The sequence below is a fragment of the Mytilus edulis genome, chromosome 9, assembly GCF_963676685.1.
Source record: "Mytilus edulis chromosome 9, xbMytEdul2.2, whole genome shotgun sequence".
NCBI lineage: Eukaryota > Metazoa > Mollusca > Bivalvia > Mytilida > Mytilidae > Mytilus > Mytilus edulis.
Window position 1 is genome coordinate 58,851,195 of NC_092352.1, and position 22,615 is coordinate 58,873,809.

A 22,615-nucleotide genomic window follows, 5' to 3' on the forward strand; every position below is an offset into this window, starting at 1 on the left:
GAAAACGTACAAGATTATAAAACAGTTTACGAAACTGACGGGTCCGTTTTGTTAATCAAACATCGCGATTCTCACATTAAGGAAACTTGTCTACTAGTATTCAAGAATTTCTAGAAGCTTTCAACAGCTACACAACTATTATTTGTAAAAAGTAAGACCGACGCACGAATTCGATATTTATATCTTAGATGTCATTATTATCTCTGCAATATATAAAGGTTCTATGAGTATTTCAAAGACTTTGCAAATAAGGTAGCTGCTATCAAACTGACCCTCGGTAAAGTCGTAGATTAGTTCATCAGAGACAAAAAAACTCTGTTCATCCATCACAAAGGGACAAATTATTGAGGATTTTGAAACATGAGAGAATCTTGGGCATTTCACAGCTGTTTGTCAAACGTAAACAAGCTTTGGTCAATCGAATAATCGATTTAAACAAACTTATAATCAAACTGATGTTTAGAAATCACAAGTTGGAAGTAACGGATGTGATGATTCCAAAACAGATATGATAGGTCGCGCGGTCTTTTCTTTCTTTGTCAGTAGGTGGGTAACAATTTCCTATCAAGATAATGTTTGAAGGGGACAAAATGTTTATTCGCTCATACCAATACAAGATCCTTTAGTGATGTTTCTCTGAACAGTATACCGTCACAAAAGATAAGCGCATGCTAATAATTGACTAGTGTCTACGCCTATTGATATCAATCAACTGAAGAATTGAACATTATCCAGATAAAACATAAAACTTGTATTAATGATTTAATTGATGGACTTCGCAATGGTTTTGAAAAAGCCTTCAACGTACTACTAAGTAAATCATTAGAGGGTAGGGTTTTTTTGTGAACTAAGAAATTTTCCGATGACATTACAAAACTGGTAGATGACGAACTTCGTAAATGATAACTTTTTGGACCATTTACAAATCTTCGTTTGATACTTATAGAGTTAGTCCGATAGGTATTTTTGAAGGAAAATATTAAACAAAAGAAACGATTTATTCTAGACCCGTCGGCTCCACACAACAATGATGAGCATCAGAACATAATTGATTTGATAAACAAGTATTAGATACAATACAAAGGTAACAATGAAACAGGCTGGTAACAACTGTTGCCGGATAGTTGTTTTTCTGCACGAGTAGTCAGGTCAAAATCCGAGACGATAGCAGTGCAGAAAAACTTTACGGCAGGTTGTTTAAAAGTGTCCGTATAACAACTCTAAAGTGTCCGTGTACCATGTAAAAGGTTTCCGTGTAACACCCGTATATATATTGTTTTTCTATAGCTTTGCTAGGGTTAAAGACGTATCAGGAAGACTTTTCCTGAACTTATGTAAGAATTGACGACAATATAAGTATAATTAAGTCATTAGGAATTAAAAGTCAATTATTTAAATGTGACGTAACCTTAACGTTCAAATTGATATCTCCTCTATCTGAAATTCTTTTGAGTTAGATCAATACATCGACAGCTTATGGAATAAAATAATATATGTGAATACCTGCAATAATTATTTGACAGGATACATATAGATTCTACCACTGCCTCGAGTGTAATACGATATTTATCCACTCGAGACAGTTAAATATTCAAAATGTAACTGTCGAGAGAGGATAAATATCGTATAACACGATAATAAGTGGTGGAAACTTTTTCTCTAATGATTTTTAAACAATATGCAGGCACAATAATTCCTTCTTTTCAAATGATCTGCAAAAAAAAGTGTGCTTTCTTAGTGACGTCATCAAAAATGGTCGCCTTTTTCAAGCTGTCACAATAGAAAATTCAGCGGAAAGCAATTTTGACATCATAATAAAAATTTGACCAATGAAGAGCTGAGATTAAACGAACCACATGTTTATTAAATCAAAATTATCAATATCAGGAACAGAATAAATCATGTAAGAATTAGAGAAACATGTTTCATTTATTTTTTTGGAGATCATATCACTAGATTCAACTCAAGCAGTTTCAATATATCTAAAGTTCCTGAAGAATTACTGATATATTTTGTGGCTCATTCTCAATCAGTGTTAAAACTGAAACATTCAACAATCAAATTAGCCAAAGACACCGACCTTTCCTCTACATATGGATCTTACAAAGTTTTTGTGTCAGACTTGACTGCAGTGTACAGTAACAAAACAATATGACAAATAGTAAGAATTTATTAGCTTTTCGAAAATCAAAAGATGACATTCAAATTTATGTACTTCAAACTAACATTTATTGGTACTCTCCTTGTCCTTAAAACTGGAAATAAGGACACCTGAATGCTTTAAACTCTAAATATATACCTTCATATTGTGCGTGATGTATTTTTGTTTTTAACTATATTTCTACATATATCCAGTCAGACCTGTTTCAAGAGACCTATTTAGGGACAACACAAGTGGTCTCTTAAGACAGGTGGTCTTTCAATACATGGTAAACTGATATAAATTGTACTACAAAAGGATTTAAAATTGATGGTCTTTAAAGAGAGGTTTTTGATAAATGCAGGTGGTCTCGTAAGCAGGTGTGAGTGTATATACATGTATTATGGTTGTATATATTTAACAACATTTTTACGCAAAATATTGAAGACTTACTTTTGCAAGTATACCAGACGTTATAATATCCATTGTATTGTAAACATGTTATGCTGTTTGTAATATTACGTATATCAACGTAACATACTACTTCATTGTTGCATGTTTCATTAATAATTGCTATAGCATGTGTTGGTAAGGTACATCCTACGGTGGTTGTCAAGCAGGTAAGGTTCGTTTGTTTGATGGTAACATCAATATTGCCAACTCTTAAATCGTTTTCACATTTAAGCTGTATAGGAGAACTAACAGGAATAATTTCTTCTTTTTGAACTGAAAAAACAAAAATTGATTATTAAAAAAGAAAGTTAATGTAGCAATTTGGAACAAAACAAATGCAACAGACGCCAATAAAGATATTGGTCTCCCTTTTTAACTATACATTAAAAGGAGAGCATTTCCGATGAATAGTTCATGTAATAGTATTGGATGCTGACCTATATTGCATTGATACTTACTCCTGATAGATTAGTATATTCTAGAGAGATCACTGTATTTGTACACAGACACGCCAAAGATAAGGGTAGACATTGCGTCGATTCTGCACAATCAAACATGCAGAACATTGTCATCAATGTTGATGAAATCAATGGCTATTGTAATAGGGTAATGAGCTAATAATAAGTAATATAATGTAGTTCTTTACAGTATGTCATGATGAACTAAAATTCCTCAAAATAGGTGTATAAGTGTACATTAATATCCCAGTCAGAACGAATTATTTTGGGATTAATTATTGGATAACTGATAAGGTAAAAACATGAACTTATCAGTATGCCACCCACTCTCTATACAGGTTTTATTCGTATTAACAATTTACAGTGTGTGGATAGCATTTTGCGAACACATGCTTTTTTTATATCATAGATCAGAGTTAACACATTTAAAATGGTCTAAACGATATCACTATTCATATCTCGCATCTTTTAAAAGAATTATATAAGAGAGAACAGTATCTTAAAAATAACATTCCCAATCATTGAAGGAGTAGTTTAGTTACTGCATATTAAAAAAGGAAGTTGCTTGACCATGTTGACCGTTTTTTAATATATATTTTGTGTTTCTGTCGAAACATCACTTCAGTTCTCATGTTCTCAATTATTTTATTACCGAATGATAATTAATCACCAGATTTTTACTTGCAAGAGAAGCATGACATTAGTCAGATGAAGATCAGAAACTGCATAATATCTTTCTGGAGAATTTACGATTTTACATTTTGTTATTGTACATGTATGTTTTTGGTTGGTTGAGTTTTGCTTCTTTTTTGTTTGCTGGGTACTGTTGTGATCATCATTTAATCCTTTTGTTTTGGCATGGAGTTAATAACTTTGAAAGAGGGGCGAAGCGAATGATACAAGAAGGTCAGTCAGACTCAATAGATAGAATACAATACTGACAACGCCATGGATAAAAAAGAAAAAGACATGCTAAAAAAACTAATAACAGTAGACAAGACACAATATAGAAAATCAAATACGAAGCAACACGAACCCTACAAAAAACTGAGGTTGGTCTCAGGGGTTATTGAAGGGTAAACAAATCTTGCTCCATGTGTGGCTCCCGTTGCGTTACTCATGTTATATTCAAACCCGGCAAATAGTCTAATTCGGTAGGTCACATGCGTGAAATGGATACGTGTTTGTAGTAAAATCAGGAACATATGCGATATCATCTGTGGATATTCTATTACGACCAACCAACTCGTGATGTCGTCCGTAAAATTTACTGAGAGATGATTTCAACTTCACCAATTGAAACACTGTTGGTTAAATAGCTACTTTGTGAGCAGCAACCCTCTATCAACGGAATCATGATAGGAAAATCAAAACCTGGAATATCGTACCAATTTGGAGATATATACTCCGTATACAGCCGCTGCTGGAATGTTGCTACCTTAGGTTTTAACAAGAAACCTAATTCTAGAAACATCACAATTTACTTTCATAGGTATTTGTGAATAAAACAAATTTGTTAAGATATGCATATGTAGTGAAACAGATTATATCATTTTATATTTATAAACTAAAATGACAAAATTGAATGTAATCATCTTTTTTTTTTAATATATGAATTAGCTAAAAATTCCAAAAAATAAACATGAATACCCGTTTTTTTGATAAACATAGCCACAATAACACAAAATAAAAAAAAAAGATAACAAAAGAATAGAGAGTTTCATACTTACACCGAAAAGTCCCTTCTTCTCACTTAACTCTATAACGCATAGATCTTATTATCCTCACGTCAACCAACTTACACTATACGAATGTCTATTATGTATTTGTCAGGTACACCATGCGTGTCCGTTGTAACGATGTGTATACTATGTTCATTTAAATATACAATAGACATCTACAAAAATATCGGCATTCAACTCAAAAGGTAACAGATTTTAAACAGACTTATTAAAAAGGGATGTAGGTACGATACAATGGTCAAATTATAAGATATTGCATTTTCTGTCTTAAACATTGATTTACTTATAGGGTCATTATAGGGGTTGAATATCATTGCATCATGAAATATATGTGAAGAACATAACCTGATTTATACATTGTACCAACTACTGGTTTTACAATAAATGTGTTTATTTCCGATGCAAAGACTCTGTAAGTGAATCAATATTAAAGCCAACATATGTAGTTGGATTTAAATATACTTTGTAATACATTTTGTAAAGGGATATGAATTTTAAATTTTCTTTTGTTAATATTATAAGTAATCAAGAATAATGGAAGGTGTACTTACCTGATGTAGTATATATATGCGGAACTGAAAGTATGAATAAATAAAATGGCAGCCACATCATCAACAAATCCAGAAAAGCTGATATAGTTTTTAAACAAGGAAGTTTACCGTCACGTAGGTTATTATAAACATCATAGTTATTGTTGTAAAATACATTCAATAAATATGTCCTCGTTCTTTAAATTTAAATTTACAGTCTAGTAACTTCATTATTCACTGGGGTAAAGCTGATGACCGTAACTGCATTCACGGTCATCCCAAGATGTCGGATGAAAAATAAGGTCAGTATCTATATTGTCTGTTACAGTGTTTCTATATCATTTTCTTTACAAAGTATACATTGATACGATGTAAATTTATAAAAGATTCACGCGGAAATCACAAATTACTACCGAAAAATGTTTAGGAAACGCAAAATTCAATTTGAATAAAAACGCTAAGATGTCCGTAAATCATTTTCAAAGTATTTTTAAGATGACCGTAACATAAAACAAGGATGACCGTGATTGGTAAAAAGATGACCATAACTTTGAAAAGATGACCGTAATTTATAAAGAATGACTGTAATTTATAAAGGATGATTGTAACTTTTAAATGATGAACCTCAATTCTAAGAATATCCGTATTTGTATTCATAGCTTTTTGTTGTGTTTGTCACAATAGGGCTTTGTTAGCGGATATTAACATGTTTAATCAATTTATTTTTAACTATTTGCCGTATTTTGAGTTCATGACAATGATAGTAAATTGCAAATTTCTCGTAAACAATGAAATATTTATTGATAACGACTTTAACATTTTAATACAAATTGACAGAGATACGACGAAAAGTTGAAGAAACAAGAATGTGTCCCTCTGAGGTGTCTCTAGTACATGCCTCATCTACACTATAATTTTCTATGTTCAGTGGACAGTTAAAATGAAGAAAAAAATGTTATTTGGCATTATGATTAGAAAGATCATATCATAGAAAACATGTGTACTAAGTTTCAAGTTAATTGGACTTCAACGTCATCAAAAGCTTCCTCGACCAAAAACTTTAACCTGATGTGGGACAGACGGACGAACGAGCAGACGCACGGACGAACAAACGAACGAACGCACAGACCAGAAAACATAATGCCCATGAATAGAACATAAAAAACACTAATCAAACATAATTATGAATATCCGGTAATCGAGCCTGTGTGTATGGTTCCAGAGGAAGCAGATTAAAATCTTAGTTTGTCTTTATATATGAATAACGTTGCTGTGTATACAAATTGACAAGGGTCCCCTCAGTGGTAGATCCAAGGGGGGTCCGGGGGTTGGAACCCCCTTTTTATTTACCGATCAGTGCATTTGAATGGGGTTACATAGTTTGAACCCCCTTTACCCTGGGTTGGGACCCCCCTTTTTTGAAAATGGCTTAATCCACCCCTGGCACTAGTGATACGCTATACGCACAAGACTATTTTAAGGATCTATTTTGCTGGAGCTCGCCTTCACTAATTTGGTCGTAGTATTTTAAAAACAGGTTCTGTTATTTTACTTGCAAGACAAAATAGAAGACACATCAAAGACGATATGATATCAATGGGTGTACATCCAATGGCATTTTTTAAAAAGTGCATTTATTATATGTCATTACAAGGAATTCCAAAAATAAAAAAAAATCTTTTGGCTTTTAGTTAGAGGCTGTGCAGCACACTTTTTTTTTGTATTATACTTGTAAGGTGTCATTTAAACGCTTTTGTTGCATGTTTCCCCACTGTTTCATGTGCATGTGTTTTTGTATGTTCATTTTAAAAATTATATCCTCTACCGTAAAAATATATATATATGGTGAACTTTGTATTTAAAGCACGTCTTATTTTCTCCTACCTATAGGATAATACTCTCATATAAATACGTTTTATATCAACACCATTAATCATTTGATACAGAAAAAGTAGTTATACAAAAAACGGATATTTCTTAGAATTGACGATCATCCTTTTAAAGTTACGGTCACCATTTAGAAATTACGGTCATCCTTTACAAATTACGGTCATCTTTTAACCAATTACGGTCACCCTTGTTATGAATTGTTGATTCTGTTACGGTCATCTTGATTGTGATTTACGGTCATCTTAGCGATTTTTTTAAATCGAATTTCCTGTTTCATGCACATTTCTCGGAAGTAATTTGTGATTTCCGTGTGAATCTTTTATAAATTTACATCGTATCAATATTTCCTTTATCAAGAAAATGATATAGAAAGACTGTAACAGACAATACAGATACTGACCTTATTTTTTCATCCGACATCTTGGGATGACCGTGAATGCAGTTACGGTCCTCAGCTTTACCCCAGTGATTATTGTGTACTATACATGCATACAATAAATGTGGTAAGAAGACGCATAGGCAATACATTACTTTTATGCACATATATGTTTGATACTGTGAATGTATGTGTAATTATCGTAGCCTTTTACAAGTCCTCTTTTTATAATTGCGACGACAAAACAACGAACATAAATTTCCATGAGCAACCTTGCTAATGTCACTTGAAAAAAGAATTTGCTTAGAACTTACGGTCATAAAACTTTAGATACTAGATGAGTCATACACATGATCTGTAAGTTTACTGATTGTGTCCTAATCTGATTAAATCAAAATAGCATTAATCACATAACAGCTAGATGATGAAAAACTGGAAGACATGCCTTTCTCAATAAACAGTCTTTACTAATAAATATGTTTCGATAACGTTCTAAATCGCCCTGACTGTTAATACATCTACATGTATAAACCCAAGTTTCTCAATTGAAAAACAATCTGATGGGCGATACTTGCTAACAGCATTTAATTATTTCATCCAAAAACAAACGCATTGCATAAAATTAAAGGCAGTTTGGTTTTGCCTTATTTAGGACCTTTTGTCCACTGACATTCAAACTAATCGTAGTCTTTTTCTTCCAGGGTGTATGATCCAACAAAGTTTAGAACAAATCTTAGTTATCCGGCAATTAATACTATGTCAGTCTATCTAGTTTCAAAGTATGTTTTGCAGAGGGTGGATATACATGTATGGTTCAAATTTGCATCTAAAATATCACAATTTGCACCTGTGTTAGTCTGCCAAAGGCTACTGTGATAAAGATGGATATTATTTTTAGCAAAAATAGTTAACACGTAAAAAGATTTTTTTACATTTAAATTGCCTGGGTGGTTTTCATCATTTTAAAAGCTAAATGTGAATACCTTCTTAAGCTGTAAGTGGATTACAAAGTTGAACTACAAGATAAAACGATATCAATTACTTTGTTTGGACTTAAAATGACATTTTATATCCAATTTGTTATCGTGATTATACATAGTAGAAGTAGAAGAATATGATGATCCCGTCGTAAATTTCCACATTTCTGAATATTTATGCGAGTTTGAAATTTGATATATTTTTATGGCGTTTTGTTTTTTGTAAAAAATGTTAGTAATGGAAGTTGAGTTCATTGAAATCAAAAGCATCAGTGTTATTATGCTGCTCTAGATCTTGAGCTAAGCTTAAAATGAACCAACCATTCAAAGGAATCGAATGGACCACCATAATTAAAGACATTACCATTCTTGTTATGCAAGAGCAATGATAATGTGTGAAAATTGTGCGCAAATAGTCGGTGTCTATCATATTGTTTTGAACAAAAATCAGGCCGTTTAGTTCATTGTGTTAATGATTTATTTGTTTTATCATTTCGGTGCTTTTGAAATCTTACGGTTTGAGGTTTGCTTATTGTTTAAGACTAAACAGTAATGTAAAGTAACTTAAATTTATGTCTGTTGTTCACATTGGCAATCCCACCACACCATATTATCTTTGAGTAATCTTTTAAATAGCCATTTATCTCGATAAAAGTCTGTTAGAAATCGGGTGGAACCGTCTTTTATTAGTTATTGACGTCATCGTCTCTCAGACTGTGATGGAAAGGTTTAACGTTTGCAGATATTTTACAACACATTTTTTATAGGTTTGATTATCATGTATCACATTGAATATGTTGAATAAATCTAGGTTGGTCTGTCAACAGAGCAGTTATAAGTTAGAATTTAGGTAGTGATTTTTTCACTATTGCCAATTTCCTGTCGACGGTCGGTGGTTCTTTCCGGGCACTCGATTTTCCTTCAACCTTAAAAAATTCGCTGCCAAACAGTACAATTATCACTTCCAGGCGATAATGGCTGATCAATCGAGTGTTACTAGTGAAAAAAGGGGTGTTTAGCCTTGTGAAGCATGGCTTTAGCTGTATTTGGCAAAAATGTTAAAAATTATTGATCCTCAATGCTGTTCAACTTCGTACTTTATTTGGCCTTTTTTACATTTTTTATTCGAGAGTCATCGATGAGTCTTTTGTTGACGAAACGCACGTCTGGCGCAAATATAAAATTCCAATCCTGGTATCTATGGTAAGTACTAGTATATTAAGTAGAGCTGTTTTACCAGTACTGACTATTTATCTTTCGTATTGTATTGTAAAATATTGTAACTTATTGTTCTAAATTCAAATGACCATGATGCTTTTTTTTCTTCGTTGATGCACAAAATATGATTGGCCGTTATTATCTCTTTTTTTTGTTTGTGTCGATCACACCTTCAACAAAATGAGAAATTTTTAATTTTGAAGATTTTTCGATGTGCAAAATATTGCGAAATTTCTAGTCTAAATGTGTATTTCTGCAAACAAAGTATCATACTAACTGCAATCGTCAGTGCAATCAAATATATGCAACATTAGTACGCCGCTGTTTAATAGTGATAAATCGATTTAGCCAACACAAATACGATTCCCAAAACAAAACCAGGGGAAACACATTAACTATTAGAGGGAAACAACAGAACAACAGAAATACTTGACTGCAACAAAAAATACACGCCAACATACATATAAAAGGACTATTTGATAACAACTGCCATATTCCTAACTTCTTGCAGGAAATTTAGAAAAAAATGGTGGGTTTAATCTGGTTGTTTGACTTGCTGAACCTAACGCTTGAACTGCATTTAAAAACTATCGCTAAAATAACAATATTACGTGACAGGAATACAGTATAAATAAATGCAAAATCACACAGAACAGAGAAATACTGGAATACATAATATAATAGTTCAATACAATATGTAAACCACAGAATGACACTAGTCATTTTAAATTAATTAGCAACAATACACAGGGACATCACAAACGAATTATAAACTGTGCTTCACAATAATATTCCAACGCCACAGAAAGTACGTATTTTTTTGCGAATTCATTTAATCACAGGTTTCGGTTTGAGATGGTGCTATTTTATGTAATATTTAACCATGACAAGAATAGTAACTTGGAATTGTGTTTGTAATTGTGTAATTAATTTCTCACCATGCCAATTTTTCCTATACATCTATGTATAAACACAAAAATTCTGTGCGTATAGTTGCTTTAAACTAATATATTAAAATCATATAAATGAAATAACTGATTAATTATTTTACATACACTGTTACATACATGTAAACAATAAAAATAAAAAAAAAACACTTAAAAATAAAGAAGACCATGTAAGACCAAACAGTAAACACACTTGAAAATAAACAACATCAACGCAAACACTGCAGACGTAAGAAAACGATGCGTATTTTACAAGTTTAAAAAAGCAATTGTTCTAAATGGCAAGATAAGGTATCAAATTTGGTATCTTTTCATACATTAATCAATTTTTTGTATCAGACATATTGTTCCTCAATATATCTTTGGAGTTAAATTAAAACTGTGGATAACACACAAATATCCTGTGCATACAGTTTCTTTAAATTAAAGAAAAAAATTAATGTCATATAAATGAAATAATTGATTAATTATCTAAACTTTAAGATACATGAGAAAAATAAAAATAGAAAATAAAAATTGAAATAAGGTAAGACATGTGAGACCAAACAGTAAACACACTTGAAAACAAACAATATGAACAAAAGCACTGTAGACGTACATGTAAACAACGATGCACGTTTTACTACATTAGAACAGCTAGTGTTCCAAATAGCAGGATGAGGTATCGGATAAAGTATCTGATTTGGCACGAACATACACAGAAAAATGTTTGCATCATACATCTTGTTCCTCAATATATATCCGTGGATAAGGCGGTTGCCAATATCTTAAAATAAAATACAAGAATTCCTAATGAAAATAATTTTACATGTTGGTCATCATTTCAAGAATGTGTAGTCCTAATGCATGGCAGATTCATGTCTTTGAATTTTTAGGAATTCATGGCAGGACAAAACGCCGTCTATCATGCGTTCTGATTTGATCGTTGTTTTCATTAATTTTGTCTGACATTGCTGCAAATGCTCTGGTCACTTTCTGGTTGGTGAAATGTTTAGCTAAACATATAGTTCGACCACAACCACAGAAAAAGACTTTCTTTAATATCAATCAAAAGTTTATCGGGTTGCTGTCCTTAGGGCAATATCCAAAACATAGTATACCCAATATATGCAATCTATATAATATATACCTAATCAAACTAAAAACACTACGATTTGATCTAAGCGATGCTTTTTGTTGTACAGGCGTGATCAAATTTTCCCATTGAATAATATAAGATCAAATATAACCTGTATAACGAAATACTGTATATTTTGTTCTCAATTTTTGTCCATCAATATTAATGCAGTGCATTCCTAAATGTTTACATATTGAAATGTACCAATAAACTCATCATAGATACCAGGACTAAATTTAATATATACGCCAGACGCGCGTTTTGTCTACAAAACTCTTCAGTGACGCTCGAATCCAAAAAAATTAAAAAGGCCAAATAAAGTACGAAGTTGAAGAGCATTGAGCATCCAAGTCAGGAATATGTCAGTTTGTTTCCCATTCGTTTGATGTGTTAGAGCTTACGATTTGATAAGATACTTTCCGTTTTGAATTTTCCTTTGAGTTCGGTATTTTTGTTCTTTTACGTTTTATTGAGTTTTTAACAGCAATCTTTTAAACGCTTTGCTCGGCTACAACAACCGTTGTCGGTAAATGGTACCAGCTAATTAATTGAGTAAAACAGGATAGAAGTTTAATAATATATATTTATTTTTAGATAGCAGCAGTAAATGTTAAAAGAAATTTATTTCATCAATGTCATCCACAATCGTATGAGTGCAGAGTACGATATAATACAGGTAATATACAAATTACAAACACTAAATGTCTTATATTGTAATTTCATTTACAAAACCAGTTGTGAAAATTTCGAGCTTCAAAAATCTGTATTACAACTATCTACCAAATATTAAACAATAAAACATTTTCAGACTTCCCAAAAATCATAACTTACACCAAAGCATTCCTTAATACAATATATATCTCCTATATAAGTTTTACAAATTAAACATGTTAAAGGAATAACGTATAAAAAAAAATGATGTGTTGTACATGTACTTGCTTGCTTAACGTGAAATAACAAATATTTGATAGATTTAAGAAGAGTTTGTACGAGTGCCAATGAGACAACTCTCCATCAAATTTACAACTTGTAACAGGGGGACGAAAGATACCAAAGGGACAGTCAAACTCATAAATCTAAAAGAAACTGACAACGCCATGGCTAAAAATGAAAAAGACAAACAGAAAAACAATAGTAAACATGACACAACATAGAAAACTAAAGAATAAACAACACGAACCCCACCAAAAACTAGGGGTGATCTCAGGTGCTCTGGAAGGGTAAGCAGATCCTGCTCCACATGTGACACCCGTCGTATTGCTTATGTGATTACAAATCCGGTAAATAGTCTAATTCGGTAGGTCACATTCATGAAAGGAAAGGAGTTGTAGTTACGACGTAAGGAACGTATCCGATATCATTAGTGAAACGGATATTTCATAACGGTCAACCAACTCGTGATGGCGTCCGTAAAATTTACGAAGTGATGATTTCAACTTCACCATTTGGAACTTTGGTTTTGCTTCCTTGTGAGCAGCAACCCTCTATCAAGTAAATCATGATAGGAAATGCAAGCACGGGAATATTGTATCAATTGGTAGATATATGCACCGTATGCAGGTGCTGCTGGAATGTTGCTACTAAGAAATGGAAAGTTCACAATTGGAAAGCTGAAATCATCTTTTTTGTCGTAAACTTTTGTTTTCAACCGACCCTCATTGTCAATGTCTAGATGTAAGTCAAGAAAAGTAAACCATTAAAGGTCAACACAGAGCATTAGCTCATATCGCAAAGAAAGCTATAAAGCCTGCATATTTAAGATTATAAACACGATTGAAAATATATATGTTCTGAATAAATATCATATTTCCTTTTACGAAAAAAAAACGTTTAATCATTTACGTTGAAACAGTCAATACAAACATAATATTTGAATATGAAAGTTAAAGGCTTTTTAAAACTAGATATATTACGTTGTATATGTTTAACATGCATGCTCGGAAAGTAAACCAACTAATTATTTATAGTAACAAACATGTCAAAAGAAACATTATTCTAAAGAGTTAAATATTATATTTAGCTGAACTGTTACATACAAAGGATTAAACTATAAACTCTTAAATACTTTTTTGTTTAGAAAAAAGGCACTTTTATTAAAAATAAAATATGAAAAATCAGTCCAACAGTTATTTCGGCGCAACAACTAATCTACCCCAGTATCAATCTCTTTCTAAAAATCTGATAAAACAATGAGTGTTTAGTTAGTTACACTAGTTCTACCAGTTATATGTTAGACAATCTACATTTATCAAATTTGATGGTGTGTTGCTTTTTACATGTTTATACTCTTTTATATATCTTTATATTTTCATATAAAATTGATACATTGTGTATGTTATCGTCTGGTTTCAATTTGAGATATTCAGCATGCAAAGCCGTAAAATATGATGACATACTGCTTAAAATAATGCATATCCAATAACCGACTACATGTTTTGCTTGAGCACATCATTGTTAGGACGCTGTTGACGCATACACCTGTTTATCTGATTCTAGAGGGTTAGTAAGTGACTGATATGGAGATAGCTCCTGTTCCTTAGATACCGGCAACGCATGTTCTGTAGATTCATATGTATGTTTATCCGATTCTCGTTGTATCGATAATGATTCATATTGATTGGTATGGGTTGACGCATACACATGTTTATCTGATTCTGGAGGGTTAGTAAGCGACAGATATTGAGATAGCTCCTGTTCCATCGATACCGGCAACTCTTGTTCTGTAGATTCATTATGTATGTTTATCCGATTCTCGTTGTTTCGATAATGATTCATATTGATTGGTATGGGTGGACGCATACACATGTTTATCTGATTCCGGAGGGTTAGTAAGCGACTGATATTGAGATAGCTCCTGTTCCATCGATACCGACAACGCTTGTTCTGTAGATTCATATGTATGTTTATCCGATTCTCGTTGTTTCGATAATGATTCATATTGATTGGTATGGGTGGACGCATACACATGTTTATCTGATTCTGGAGGGTTAGTAAGCGACTGATATTGAGATAGCTCCTGTTCCATCGATACCGACAACGCTTGTTCTGTAGATTCATATGTATGTTTATCCGATTCTCGTTGTTTCGATAATGATTCATATTGATTGGTATGGGTGGACGCATACACATGTTTATCTGATTCCGGAGGGTTAGTAAGCGACTGATATGGAGTAGAAGTTTTAATGTCTAGTGGTGATGTATGTTCTGTAGATTCATATGTATGTCTATCCGATTCTCGTTGTTTAGTTAATGATTCATATTGATTGGTATGGGTTGAGTCTAATTCATAGATATGTTGAACTGAGTTTCGGTTGGTTGATAACGATTCGTATTTGTTGCAAATACTATCTTCCTGTTCAATTGATGTTTCAATATCATGAGTGTTCTTTATCTTTTGAATATCAACACCTGTTCTTTTATCGTTGTTTATATTGCTACAGTCCGACGATTCAATAGTCTCTGTAACAATAATATTTAGCGGAGTCCCACTGGGTTTCGAATTGTTGGCTCTATGTTTTCTACAGCGCTTTATGATGATCACTATACCAGCAACTGTTGTAAACACAATTGTATATAGGGCAATCACGGCGTAAACTGGTATACCAGCTGAAAAAAAAAGAATTAGATTATACATGTTATAGCAGAATAAATAAAAAAAAAACTCAACAATAAAAATGAAGTAGCAATTTGTTTTGAAGTAAGACAATATCTAATTTAATGATCATAGTATTTAGTTGTAGGTAGGAATTCTTTAATATTTTATATTTTCCTTACTTCAGTTGTGAAATGTTTAAAATTATACTTTGCATATGTTTCTCTCTCCCAATGTTTTTTTTATCACAATAAGTGAATGTAAATTTTGTTCGTTTTAATAGAAAGCGGTACCCTGATGCCTTATTATATGTTGATACATTTGTATCTAGATTAAATTTACAAAAAAAAAAAAAATCTTTAATTGTTACAGTAAATAGAAGCAGTTTTATGTTGCGGAAATTTCTCACGTGATAGCATTACACCTTATGCAATATCATCAGTATGTATTCTCTGTTGGGCTGTAAGCAATTGGATTTCGTGGTTCAACAAATGATATCTGTGTTAATATTTGCAAATGCATTAAAACTGTTTAACACATAGCTTAATTTGTTTGACCTGTTGATCCTGCTGTTACAATAGCCGGTAATAGGATGTGCAAGCTTCTACATTTCAATAAGGTTATTGTTATAATATTCCCGCCATGTAAATGAGTCTACTTGACAATACAAGTATTTGGCTACCCAATATGTTTTATTTTATACATGTATCAAATTTATTTTAATGCTCCAGCCGTGGGCAATGGAGGACATTTAGTTAATACCATTGATCGTCCGTCCGTCTTTCGTTCTGTCCATCCGTCCCGTTTTCATAACCTTATCATTACTTTAATTTGCCCTACATACACGTTATGAAACTCATACACGATGCTTCGAATCAAACCTTGCAGACAAAGTTCAAATTTGGGCAATTAGCATTAATTGTTGAAGAATTATGCTCCTTTGTCATGTTTATTACTTTAACATAAAAATGCTTGCGGTTTCATACTCTTATAAATGTTCATAAAGATATTGCAAGCAAGGTTTGTTTTATAAATTCAAAGCAGGAAGTGTAATTTTTCAAAGCAACAACTTTGTATACAAGACAACACTAAACAATGCAAATACTTATGATAATACTATAATATTGTGTAAAGTTGTGTAAACAGTTTGAAATGATTTTTGATAAAGGGTACGATAAGAAACTTATTAAGCATAATTGATGTATTTTAACCAAAATTTGACCTTTTATTATGGTTTCCATTCGTATGTATTTGTGTTTAAGTTAGTTTTATCTGAATACGTAGTTTGACGTTAATGAAAATGATTCTTTTGTCTTTATGTGAAAACTCACATATATATCCATATTGATACAGCTTAAAGGCCCGAATGTTTAGAGCAAGTACAAATTATTCCAAATATACAGATAAATAATGTGGAACAATATCCCACATATGTTAGCTTAGTATCAAATAATATGTATTACGCCGTCATGTAGGTACATGTGGTACTTGTGGATCCCAAGGGGCTAAACAATTGTATATTTGTATCATGACGTCTTTGTATATATTCTATACAAAACTTGTTGAGGAAAGTCCTATGTGTAATAACGTCGTCATATGGTCTTTACTTATCTCTTATGGTATAGAACTACTAATTCAGGCCCGGTCGGAAAGAACATATTGAAAGGAGTACACATTTTCAACAAAATCGTTCCTACGCATAACTGTAATTGTGTCAATAGCGGGTATATTTGGGTAGTTTTGCTAGAACCCTTGTTGAAAGATGTGTTTAAAAACAAAAAAAATACATGACATTTTGATAGTAGAGCAGGTATTTGGTTTTTTTTCAGAACTAGTCACTATAAGGTAAAGTTTGGACATGAAATAACTGCCACTTTAATCAAATTTTAAACAAAGTAGCCATTAATGCCTGAAATTGCAAAATTTAGCATAGAGGTCAATGGGGCTATGCATTAGTGGTTTTATGGGTTTCTGGGAGAGGACGTCACTAATGTTGTTTTAACAAGTGACCAATCCCTTTTGCTACTTTTGCAAATTAGATATGTTTACACGAAACGAGTGGTTTTATACCTTGTGGATTGTAGAGGTTTATAAAACCCGTAAACGAGACGGACGAAGTTTAAATACTCGGCCTCTTTTGGTCAGTAGGAATCATTTGACTTATAATGAATGTCAACATCTTTAAAATGTTGAAGGTTAGTGTTTACGTCAGTGTGGTCAATATTTCAATAATCAAAGATATATAAAAATATGCATATTTGTCTTTTATTGTGGGAAAAATAGATTTGGTCTTTTTCTAGACAGTAAAATCGTCTTCAACATTCACAATTTATCATAAAATCAGAGTTCAATTATTTAGATACATTTCAAAATTATTTTTCATTTAATATCATCTCATTTCGAAACATTTCGTTTTTAGACAGATAGGGACCATTAGCCCCTGCAGACAAGTAATTCATCAAAGTCCTATACATAGTTCATCTGAAACAATGTCTCACTTGAGATCATTTTAGAAGTACTTTGGTACAGGCATGAAAAACGGATTTCATTTCATTAAAATTTGCTGTTACAAAACTTTGGAAATGATTTAAAAGTAAGGAAAGCATATTCAATATGCAAAGCTCTGATTAATTGCAAGGCTTTAACTATACTGCAGTATGGTCTTTTTTTTTAATAACTCATCAGATTTTTAATAAGCTTTGGATTTTCAAACATTTCGGCCTCGAGCATTACTGAAGAGACATTGATTGTCAAAATGTCCACCTAGGGCAGAACAATTGGTACCGTTTGTGATATTATTTTTTCGTGTGTTTATTTTAACATACCTGGACTATCACTTTCTTTTGAGTTGATAGCTGAAAGCACTGTAGCAGTAGTAGTAACATTAGCTGAAAACAGAAAAATGTTTTAAGCAGTCCATTGAAGATTTCACAACATACTTACCATGAAATATATTTTAAACCGAAAGTGAGAAAACTGTTATCATTATTTTGCCCAAACTGAAAGTAATATTTAGATTTTTAAGAATCATCGACACGTCAGTTTTATTTCAGTAATTTCTGTGCTTGTAAAATATGTCCACTGTGTATTTGTTATACTATTTGCATGCTTTGATGCAAGATGTCTAAAACAAACGTCACTGTGCATCTAATAAAGAACATTTTAGTTTTTTTTCAGTTGATCGCTTTCATCTCCATGATTTGCCTATATCGATAATATTAAATCAAAACTGACATTTAAAACGTTTGTCCATAAATTTTGTACTTTGGATAAGAATAGAAAACGAACAAATTATGCATGATTATATTTAATCTGTCTACCAGCTTTGAAAAGTGTTTGGATCACTATGAATTTTCACTTCTTCGTACTGACGCAACGTTAGATATTGCTACTACCATGAAAATTATCGCTAAGTAAATATTTGACAGGAAAATTATCTTAGAAATGCTGATATAAATATGTCAAATAATTTATGAAATAAAGATTGCTTCTTGAATGTTCACATTATGATAGATTAAGAATAAGAATATAATATTCAGAGGCATTGGAATGCAACAAACTCAAAACATGAACTTGAACGAATCGAGAATTTGCTCTTTAAGATAATCGCATCCGATATAAAAAGCAAGCATATTAATAGATCAAATAAATAATCTAAGTATTGGCCAGAGCACCTGATGAGGATGAACGGCCTTGGTCCGAGTGTGACCTAAATTGATATCCGAAACACCATGCGGAATGAAAACAATAAAACACTTAATCCAACACAATAGAAAGAATACTTAAATAATTACATGACACCAATACACTTGGGAACACTACGAATGTCAAAATTAAGCCCGCATTACAAATTATAATGATCAGAAAACTACCAAACGTCTTCCCAAAAACAAAAACATTATAGAAATGCTTGATTACTCCTTGGATTGGTTTAGACACGTGTAATAATTTAATTACTTGCCTTTTATAACTTTAATTGGAGTTTGATATTTTTGTCATTTCACTTTTTTATAGAATAAAATCCGCAAATATAGAGTTCATAAACATACCAAATAAATTGTTAAATACGATATTTGTCTTCATAAAAAGACATCTTTATATAAATAATTCTGTTTAATTTCAAAGTAAGGCAAAATATGCATTTTTTTCAATTGTTGTAGAAACATTGTTAAGAAACATAATGATGTCTATGATGAGGTTATCAAGCTATCAATTTAGAATTGAATGCTTCTTTTTGTAACTGTATTGGGGTGTTAAAGCGTTGACCGAAGTACATTTTGTATGAAGCGCGGAAGATTTTATGCTAAAAATGTGCGCACCGTCAACGCTTTTACAAACCTATGAAGTTACAAAAAGAAGCATTCAATACTTATAATTACATTTTTTAGCTAGGATCATGAAAACACGAATTTTATCATTTTTTTTTTAATTTACCTGTGCACTATTGTGGGACCACGTGTTACATGTATCCTGAATGATAAGTTTTATTGTGTAATGCAATAGCTTAAGGAATAACACATGATGTGCAGTTAGCCAATCAGAATAACGTATTATAATGAAACATACATCTAATGTAATTATTCCACAGTAAAATCTCCTTTACTATTGATATTAATTTTGTTTCTAGATCTACCAGTTTAGACCGTGCATTCATTTTATATCAAATGAAAGACAAATCACTACATTTTGATTTTTTTTCATTCTCTCAGATTAAAAAGGGTCATTATAACCTGAAAAAAAGTCTAATACATGTATATAGTTCGTCTGAAACATTAAACTACATGAGACATTTTCATAACTGTTTAAATTCTTAGGCTTTTTTTTCCTGATGAACTGAAACTGCCTCTTGAGATAATATGTGACGAAAATTTAGTACTGTCGATTTACAAGTAATAAAATTTTAGTGACTAATCTGAGTTGTAACAAGAAATATATCATATAGCGAACGTTATCATAGTCATGAACGGTTATTGTCTTTCATATACATTATGAAATGTTTTACACAAAATATATAGAATGTTAGTATAATCGTCTTTCCGGTTATTATTCAAATATTTTTGCTTTGCTTATTGTGTTATTTAAATTTCTCGCTAGCTCTGCCGCAAACTTTTTAAATTAGAAATACATATGTTCGAACGAACGCATCGCTATGTAGGGAAATTTATTCAAGCAATAACAAGGCATTCTAGAACTGATTCGTACTTTTCACTTAGTTAGTGGTTAAAGCTAAACAAGTTTGACTAGTGAGTGCAAATTACTCTTCATGGGACGAATATATAATGTACCACAAATGTTATCTTGGGTGTAGACATTTTGGAATGTATCAACTGTTCCAATACAATTGTACAATCAGGTTTCACAAATTATAATTTTGATTTTTCATAACAATAGGAAGATGCATAAAACAACAATCCAAACTTTTCATAAACTGTTGAATTTGCATTTCCGTATCAACAATATCAAACGGATATCGAAATGAAGAACTAAATTTCAATTGGAGGAGGCAACTGAAACTGTCCTCTTCCTAAAATATACAAAATATTTTTTTACACAATCGGACTGTACCATAGTCATGATAGTTAGTTCCTTGATACTTGTCTTACAAGTTGGAACAACAACATACGATGAGTCTGTATACGTGCGGGGACTTTGAAAATATGCATTTTAAAAATTGCTATTGAATTTAAATTGTACTTTATAGCACTTACCAAATTGTGCGGGTACTAATGAAAGTAAGAATGCATGCAAAAATATCCTATATACTAAAACAATCCAATAAGTATCCATTTAAACAAAGAAGTCTTTCTATCGTACAAGACTATTGCATGTATTTAGAAATATTTCCGTGATTTTTTTTAAATTCACAGTCAAGTAAATAGACTTTATTTAAACGATAAGTTTTAATTGCATGACTCAAATAACGTACATCCTTCCTTTTTAAATATACAATTGTTTATACACATACAAGTGCGGTCACGGGTTAAACTTAAGATTAGAAAATATTTGAAAAGAAAACCTCCAAATGCATGACTTGTAAATTAACAGACTGAGTGTACACTGTCATAAGATTGTGATATTCATTTGTTATACATGATATTAATGATTCATACATGATTATTGATAATTAAATTTACTAGAAGAATCTAAAAACAAGTAAAGAATTATTCATAACAAATAAAATATCGAAGGCTTATTTCTCCAAAACAGTCAATTCAATGTATGTGAAAGTTACAAAATCAGGTTATCATCCAACTCATCCAATCTGGAAATATCAAATATTTTTTCCAGATTGGATGAGTTGGATGATAACCTGATTTTGTAACTTTCACATACAATGACTGTTTTGGAGAAATTAGCGTTCGATATTTTATTTGTTATGAATAATTCTAACCTTCAGTTTTTGTTTCATAAAGGAACGTAAATTTTTTGTTGGACATCATCCAGATTTTTCAACATCAAGAATGTATGAATTATTCAAACAGAGGTTGATTAAGGGAGACAAGGGGCCTTACTAATTATTCAGACCCATACATGTATATGATAAATGCATTTGCTTTTTTCAAGAATCACTCGAGAAAATTTGTCTCCATTTTCGACTATGTTACGGAAAAACGACATGTTGACAGATGACCGTTTAAATATTTGCTCTTCATGACGCTCACTTTACAAAACCTCATTTGTTTTGCTCTTGATCACTAAAATGTTTGTCACTGCACTTTTACAAAAACAAAAAGATTGACTTCGTTCCAGTGAATTTATGATATGAATATGCAGAGGGTAAATATTTAATTCTATCGATTAAAGAAAAACAGTAGACAAAAAGATATATATTAACAAAGAATACAAGATATTTACCAATACTCCCTGAACTACAGATTGTTAAAAAAATCGATGTGTCATAAAATTGACATTTCATTTTATAATCTTTGTTGATATATAAGCTAGATGAGGATTTCTGATTTTTTGTCGTACCAAGCGAACATCAAATGATTTATTTTGTTAGGGCTATAAGTTGAAGGTTGGTTTTTGTTCTCTTTGAATACACGTGCGACTTTAGATATGTTTTCAAGTCAGATGGAATTTTACCCTGATCAATCGAGACCTAAAATATGAGAGTTCTGACAGGCGCCTTTTCGTTTGCAGTCTCTTTTATATATCGTGTTGGAATACTGTCT

At 31.8% G+C, this 22,615-nt stretch overlaps 2 protein-coding genes across 2 annotated transcripts in view; both read right to left on the minus strand.

Moving 5' to 3' along the window:
• LOC139490080 (uncharacterized) overlaps positions 1–7,633 on the minus strand; it is a 44,623-nt gene extending 36,990 nt beyond the window's left edge. The window contains exons 1-3 of the mRNA XM_071276933.1: positions 7,614–7,633; positions 5,345–5,520; positions 2,594–2,866 (exon numbers count right to left, since the gene is read on the minus strand). Of these exons, the coding sequence (XP_071133034.1) occupies positions 2,594–2,866; positions 5,345–5,520; positions 7,614–7,633 (469 nt within the window). The remainder of the gene's footprint in view (positions 1–2,593; positions 2,867–5,344; positions 5,521–7,613) is intronic.
• A 4,819-nt stretch (positions 7,634–12,452) lies between these two features.
• On the minus strand, positions 12,453–21,366 carry LOC139488659 (serine-rich adhesin for platelets-like). The gene is made up of 3 exons (XM_071274463.1): positions 21,149–21,366; positions 18,266–18,328; positions 12,453–15,454 (listed from the first exon to the last, which is right to left on the minus strand). Exons 1-3 carry the CDS (start codon positions 21,225–21,227, stop codon positions 14,580–14,582), a joined length of 1,017 nt encoding a protein of 338 aa, XP_071130564.1. The 5' UTR covers positions 21,228–21,366; the 3' UTR covers positions 12,453–14,579.
• Positions 21,367–22,615: the final 1,249 nt, after the last annotated feature.

Bases quoted from the DNA above. Each gene is read 5' to 3' on its own strand.
- LOC139488659 (XM_071274463.1), bottom strand. From the start codon at position 21,227: ATGGATACTTATTGGATTGTTTTAGTATATAGGATATTTTTGCATGCA. The intron at 18,329-21,148 runs GTAAGTGCTATA...TTCTGTTTTCAG, and splicing joins ATTAGTACCCGCACAATTTG to CTAATGTTACTACTACTGCT. The intron at 15,455-18,265 runs GTATGTTAAAAT...TTTTTTTTTCAG, and splicing joins AAAAGAAAGTGATAGTCCAG to CTGGTATACCAGTTTACGCC.